Below are 7,266 nucleotides of genomic sequence, written 5' to 3' on the forward strand. Positions count from 1 at the left end.
ATGTCTGGAGGTGTAGGCACCTCGGAATGATTGTGTTAAGCTAGCACTAAGTCCCTCCCCCATCCACCTTTATTCTTTTCTTTACAATAAGGCTTTCAAATAAGTCATGGTTGTACGGCAGTGAAGCATCGGTGTTGAACACTGACGTCATGCTGTCGATGATGATGATGATTTCGAACAACAAAGCAGTCTCCCATTAACTGGGAGGGTGTTAGGACTGGGTGGACGATCGCGCAACTCTGTATCGTTCCCTTGGCTTCCTGCTCCACCCACTATGGTATATCAAAAGGTATGGTAGCTCTACACAGCCCTTTATGGAGACAGAAGAATCATTACAATTGTATTTATAGGTTAGTCGCAGAGTGTTCCACAAGGTCGTGCCAGAATCTCCGTGAGGGGGCGAGAAGCGTCGAGTCCAAGGTGTTTGACTCGGATTGGCTGGCATTCTGACAAATCAGGGTATGCCTTCGTTTGGTCCGCGTCCTGCACGTGTCATTTTCGTCCAAATGATGTGGTGTTCGGTTATTAAGGGCGGGTGGCCTCCGTACAGATAGACATCTTAAAAGTGCACAGCCAACTGGAGGCACGTGTGCTGTCTACGGTCAGTCGTTCCACACTGAGGTCAACAACGGAAAATCCCCGGTTTGTATGTTACGGGAGCGTCTGGTTAACTATGGTATAGCAACGTCCAGTAAAGCATCGCTGTTGATGTCCTGCTGTGTGTGTGTTGAGTAGCGTTCGAATGGAAAACCGAATAAAATATCATCTAGGGTCATTATCACGGGAAGTGCGAGGTTGTATTTCCCCGGAGAATTCTACGCTCATCCTAGGGATACTGGTCTTGCAAGCAACGCGATATGCACTATTCTACGGTAGTTGGTCCGCTCTCATCTGACCTCACTTACAGGCAGTCCACTGAACATATCAGAGTTCGCAAGAATTAACAAAGTGGGAATCAATGTTGCGGAGACGAGAGTAAGAACACTTCAACAAATGTCGGTAGCTCAGGTAGCGTAGACGGTGATCGTTGGCTTGTTTGCTGAGCTGGGCAATTTGATTGCAAACGTTTCATCACCAATCGAGGTGACGTCATCAGTGCGTTATTGTGGAGCGTAGTTGTGCGTAGCGGTGAGTTGGTGGTTGTGCCGCTACGCACTACTACGCTCTACAATAACGCACTGCTGACGTCACCTCGATTGGTGATGAAACGTTTGCAATCAAATTGCCCAGCTCAGCAAACAAGCCAACGATCACCGTCTATCAACAAATCCCTCACACACCAAGGGTCTACACAACCTGAAAGTGTTTCAGTTAGTTCTACCTCAACTGCCGAAACGCATAAACACAAATTGGAGTACTCACCTCCACCAGAACCAACAGTTGACTTTGGTTGACCATTAAACAACCAGTAGGGTGTGACGAGTGGGTCGGATGTGTTACAGCGGAATTCGGCTCTTCCACCAAGTGCGTCCAGGATTACATCCTGCGGTTGAGTGATCAGACGGAGTTGGGCTACAATCCGGTTGGAGAAAGAGAGATTTGCAAACGGGAGAATCGGCAACTTGAAAAAAAAACAGGCTGCGCTGTGACATTTGCATCGTTCAGGTAAGCTACACCACCAATCGGTGCAACTGTCAAATTCACAAGCCTAGCGCACATACACACGTCAAACGTTACGACTTGCCTGGTGTGACATTTTTCAAAGAAACATGTGTTGAGGAAATTAAACTGTCTACACGGCAGCCGTTACCTTTATTGGGACGGTTTAGATGGGGAAAAACAGCAGCATTTTGTCAAAAAAAATGAATCATGAGGTGCAAATAAGTGGAATAAATATATAAGGCGACAACAACTCACGTTTCACATGCAACTGGGCTGCGTAAGTCATGCGCTGATCAGTACAAAGATAGACACCAGAGTCCCTGAGTTGTACGTCCGTGATTTGTAACAGACCTGAATGAAGATGAAATGAGCAATAAGGGTATAAAGGGTATGGAGTGCACTCCAGGATGATACGTCAAACCTCACTGAGAATGTAACACTCTTGAAGGTTTGCTACTGAAATAAATGTTGGTAGCTCAGGTTGTGTAGATGCTGATTGCTTGGTAATTTCATTGCAAACATTTCGTCATCCGATGTGGTGACATCGGCGTTGTGGACGTGTTGAGTAATCTTATCTGCATGTTTATGCATGTCTAGTCGACTGGGGATGATCTTTGGCTGTGATTGGCCGTTCAGGGGGTCGATCCTGTGGGCTAGTTAGCCCGTTCTCCAATTAGTCAACGTTCAGATTTCCTTTGACTTTGATCGCTGCGAGCTCTGTCCTGATGATTTCCCGGATCCCACGTTTGTCGACCGATTTGTTGAATCTCCTTCAGTCATCTGATTAGGTTGACGATCTGTCGCTAGCGCTGGTGCGTAAATCGGACCGATTTCTATTTGCCAGTTATCCAAACGTCGACCGATAAGAGAACGGGCCAACTGACCATCCGAACAGCTAATCATAACCCAAAATCATTCCTGGCCAACAAGACGTATAGATACACAACGATACAATGCTAATCAACTGCGCAGTGATGATGTCACCTCAACAAGTGACGAGTTGTTTGAAACCAGATTGTCAAGCTCAACGTACAGAACATCTGCCAACTCAACCAACATCAATCAATACGTTGCTTTATCGGACTACAAAACAAGCCAGAATACGAGCATTCTCTACCCTTACGATATGTGTTTGGCATCTTCACAACTTCAAAATAGATTACCCAGAAAGACCGCAATTCCATGTCAAAGGGTACTGGTGTCGAACACCTCCATACCACATAGCTCCGCCTATCTAATTGGCGAACACCGACTGTCGTCTCGTAGCTCCACAATGTTCAACCCTAAACAGGGATATGATTTCGACCTAAGCTAACGGCACACCAGTTGAAGTTAAATAGGAATTAGCACGAAAATGTAGCGACTCCTGGCTCACACCCGGAAGGTGCAGGCCAACAATAGCACCAGATAGATGGTCTTTCGTGATGCTGTCCTATAACATGGTATGGAGCAAAAAAGAATGTCTCAGTTAAGACAGAGGTCTAAGAGGATGGCTGAGGTGTGAGAGAAAAGAGTATGATTAACAACACCTCCCCAACTACATCCACCATATACCACTTAGAAGACAAAGGCAGACCACATAAATAAGCCATTTCGAAGGTGAACAAGAAACGTCAGATAGGCCCCATGCTCCGAATGGGGGAGGGTTAACAGAGAGCAGGGTTGCACACAATGGTCCGTTTCACTACACATAAAACGGTCGGGCGCGAACTGGTTCATCAGTCCAGATGTGACAAATGCACGCGGGGTGGAACAGTGCTAACACGTCCGCCTCACGTGTCCCGTGACCGGTGTTCGTGTACTGGTACGAGAGAAGAGCTGCACTGCCTATAGGATCGAATAACAACCAAACTCAACTCCTATGCTTACCAATTAGTAGGGAGAGGATACTCAGGGAGGTAGGAGAGAGGACTGTTCAAACGAGACTGACAAGCGCACAGACGGTGTGACACTCGTATATATAATTTTAACGATTTGGGATAGTACGAATTAACACTTAAATGGAAGGGACAATGGTCCACGCCCAATCAAGCACATTTACCGTATTCAGTTTCGATCAATCCAAGTCGTGCTGTGTAGCTGTTTACATGTAAAAAAATTCACTTAGACGGGCTCAAACGAGTATGAGGAAAGTAAAGTAAGGAAAAAGAAAAGATGTGACACAACGGTGAGCTGGCAGACTCATTGAATGCGATCAACTAACTTATGGGACCACCAACTATGATAGCAAGTCTATTCAATCCCACCCTTTCAGTTACAATCGGACTGTGGTGGAGCGTACAAAGACCGGAATCGTGCAGCTATAGCACCCTTTCGGTGCCTAACTGCCATGCCACAAGAAGGAAGCATGAGGGCTGGGATACTGCCAGGTTGCCCAAGCCTAGACAGGGGAAGTGGAGAAGCAGAGGTCGCGTTCGAACCACGCACCTCCTGGTTAACAAATTCGCGCTCTAACCACCTGAGCCACCTTACCCCCTCAAAGACCGGGAATAACTTCTAAAAATTGAGGTAGGGCTGGATACATATGGAAAAACTTGGTTGATCTGAAGTGACAGAGCCATACCAAACAGTACAACAGACTGTTGAAGCAACCAAGTGTAGAATACTTCGATGTATTCGGGAAAGCCCACTCCGGTGACGCGCAAAATCACAAGCCAGAAATTGTGGATTCTTGAGATTTATCAAAAGGTGCGTACTACACGTATGAAATAGATGATAAAGGGGGTAGAAACCTCAAATTATGGGGGTTTCCGTCTAAACTGTTGCACAAGAAAGCCTGAAGAAGATAGCAAATCGATCTTAGTTTGCGACACACGCCTGGGCATAACACGTGGTAACGCAAAATGGTCAAAGAGCGCGCGTAAAGGATGGTTGACCAAATTGGTTCGACAAGTCATGGGCTAAAAGACGCAGTAGACAGCAACAGACAAGGAAAGAGTTTGACTGGGAGGAAAGGAAGTGCATCAGGATTGGGATCGCAGTTTGTGCCAAAGTCACGTAGTTCCGGTCGAGATGAAATCAATGTTGCGTAGGCAGAAGCAGGATTGACCTTGGATGCATCCGCACAGCATGAATTTAACAATTAGCCTCAGATTAAATTATGTGAGGTCAAACAGTTCATTTTCTGCTGGTAATAGCCGTGGTTGGTTCTCTCACAAATTTCAATGAATTGTTGTTGCAAATATAGGTGCCAGGAACGGTCATACCTTGAAAACTTGTGCACTATTTCAGAGTCTAAATTTAAACGTGGTGTGATAAAGCGAAAAATTGCTCCCACGTGAATAGATTCAGAAAAGGGTAAGATTATCTTATGAATGGAAAATCTGTTGGTATTTTGGCGGTTTAGCTTGAAAGAAAAAATCACTCCTGCAATGTTGCCCCAAATGTAATGTTAAGTGCCAAATAAAAAGTCGTACACGGGCACGTAAAGCACAGTAATCGTTACATATGTTGGCAAAAAAGCCTTTTCCTAACTAATGGTACCCGATCAAGGTCCCGAACTGACCACCTGTTCGTTGTACAGTGTGTCGATAAGCGGGCAAATGTATGATGCCGAACGGATTGTCACTCTCCAGTGAAACTCGTGTGCTTCCACCACTGGAAAGTTTTGATCGGATGGAAATAGTACCATTGCTATACGATTTTCCCATAAAAAAGCGAGTGCGAAACACGTATCAGCGGACAAATGGAGTGTTACTTGGTATCCACAATTTCCTGCAAGGTTTACGTCACCATCAAGTCAGTCGATCCCAGAAAATTCACCACCCTCCCTTTGCAGTGAACTGCTCCGCACGCTATCCGACGCACCGTTTGTTCCGGAAAACTAAACAACGGGTGCGAATTTCGCATTGGAAAAAACTTGGTCTAGAATGATCCGAAACTTCCACCTTTCAATCAGTTCTGGGAAAGATTACTGTGGGCCACACGAAATTCAGAGAGAAGGACTTTCAAGTATCTGTAGCCAACAGTTTTCAACTTCCCAGTCCAATAAGATCATTTGCGGACAGCAGAACCAGTGCTAAATTTGAGGGACTGCTTGACTGGAGGTTCGGTTTACACCAAAAGGACATATGAAAATTGATTTTTCTTCATCAACACGCTAGGGGCTAGATGGTTCAAGTGGTTAGCGCGCGAATTTACTGACCTCGATCTCTGCATCTCGACTTCCTCTGTCTAAGTTTGGGGAACCTGGCAGTATCCCAACCATCGTGCAACCTTCGGAAGGCATGGCAGCCAGGCACCGAAAGGGTGCTACAATTAAACGATCTTATTTTATTTTCATCAACACACGGATATGTATGTTGATAGCTTCAAACGACACATGAATGTGTCTTCAGTATTCTCCGTCAATTCACAGTCGCTTGAATGACCGGGGACTGGCGGACTTCCCCGGTAGTAGAGCTTCACCAGAGCCGCTGTGTCAAAATTTTACTGATAGACGTTCCTGAGATTTCCTCCATTAGAAACAGTCAATGTGATAGAACACCAATAGTTCTAGGTATACAAAACAAAATAACAGTTTCAGCCAAGATGAAAGTATCTTCTGGTCTGGTCTGAGGCCGTACCGTTCACATTTCTTTGCAGTGAATCGTTCACCACTTCTCCGGCTTTCCTATTCAGCTGGGTCTATCTGGGGATTCCGCAAAGAGCAACCTCCCCGTCAAACACCCAGTCTGCGATTGTGGAAATAAAAAAGAACCGTCCAGCTGCAGTAACCTTTCGGTGCCTAGTTGCCATGCCACCCATAGGGAGCACGGGATCTGGGATACTGCCAGGTCAAACAAGCCTACATAGGCGAAGTCGAGAGGCAGAGGTCTGGTTCAAACCACGAACCTCCCGGTTAGCAAATATGCGCTCTAACCACTCGAGCAATCTTGTGGTAAGGTTGATATTGTTTTCGCGTCTGTCCCAGGGCCGGCTGGAAACATCACAAACGAGGGATTCAGCTGGGTTCCAGGTGAGTCTCTCGAAAAACCAAATTAGTTTGGAAATCAGTGTATTTCGCTAATTTCGTGCAATTTCATTTCAAGTAGAACATAAAGCTGACGGAAACTCGGGGACTGTGCCTACCTAATGAGCTCCAAGAAGGGCGAAACGGTTCAGCTGTAGCACCCTTTCGTTGCCTAACTGCCATACTACCCGAAGGAAGCACGAAGACTGAGATACTGCCAGGTTACCCAAGCTTATGCACGGGAAGTCGAGAGGTAGAGGTCGGGTTCGAACCACGGACCTACCGGGCAGTAAATTCGCGCTCTACCCACTTGAGCCATCTCGCTCCAAAAAGGAAATAAATCATCTTGTGAAAACAACAGTAACTCATCGGATTCTTAAGAATGTGGAAAACTAGGATCCAGTGAGGTTGATCCGGCTAATTAGGCAATAAAAGTGCCTAGGCATGCTCAGAAATTGATGGAGCTGGGTAACTCCCAAACAAAGCCATGGTCAACCGTATAATCCCGTTTGGGGCCGTGAATTGATGATAGCCCCGCTTCATCATGCGTAGGCAAGAGAAGCGGCAAAAACGAGAACTAAATAGCATTTTCACGGCGATGGCTGAGAACTTTTCGCCAAATGTAGATTCAGAAGACGTGCATTTGTGGATATGGCCATGTACACCACTCAGCGCTAGTAATGTTGTGAGTGAGTCGACATCAGCACAGACAG

The 7,266-nt window shown here is 46.0% G+C and overlaps 2 protein-coding genes across 2 annotated transcripts in view; one reads left to right on the top strand and one right to left on the bottom strand.

Annotated features, from left to right (window-relative positions):
* T265_05331 (hypothetical protein) overlaps positions 1-4,102 on the top strand; it is a gene marked incomplete at both ends in the record, with an annotated part of 8,909 nt that extends 4,807 nt beyond the window's left edge. Inside the window, 2 exons of the mRNA XM_009170314.1 lie at positions 1,045-1,310; positions 3,857-4,102. Coding sequence (XP_009168578.1) covers positions 1,045-1,310; positions 3,857-4,102 — 512 coding nt within the window. The remainder of the gene's footprint in view (positions 1-1,044; positions 1,311-3,856) is intronic.
* T265_05328 (hypothetical protein) overlaps positions 1-7,266 on the bottom strand; it is a gene marked incomplete at both ends in the record, with an annotated part of 95,938 nt that overhangs the window by 78,220 nt on the left and 10,452 nt on the right. Inside the window, 2 exons of the mRNA XM_009170311.1 lie at positions 1,363-1,512; positions 1,858-1,953. Of these exons, the coding sequence (XP_009168575.1) occupies positions 1,363-1,512; positions 1,858-1,953 (246 nt within the window). The remainder of the gene's footprint in view (positions 1-1,362; positions 1,513-1,857; positions 1,954-7,266) is intronic.

Source organism: Opisthorchis viverrini, assembly GCF_000715545.1.
Source record: "Opisthorchis viverrini unplaced genomic scaffold opera_v5_98, whole genome shotgun sequence".
In the NCBI taxonomy this organism is placed as follows: Eukaryota; Metazoa; Platyhelminthes; class Trematoda; order Opisthorchiida; family Opisthorchiidae; genus Opisthorchis; species Opisthorchis viverrini.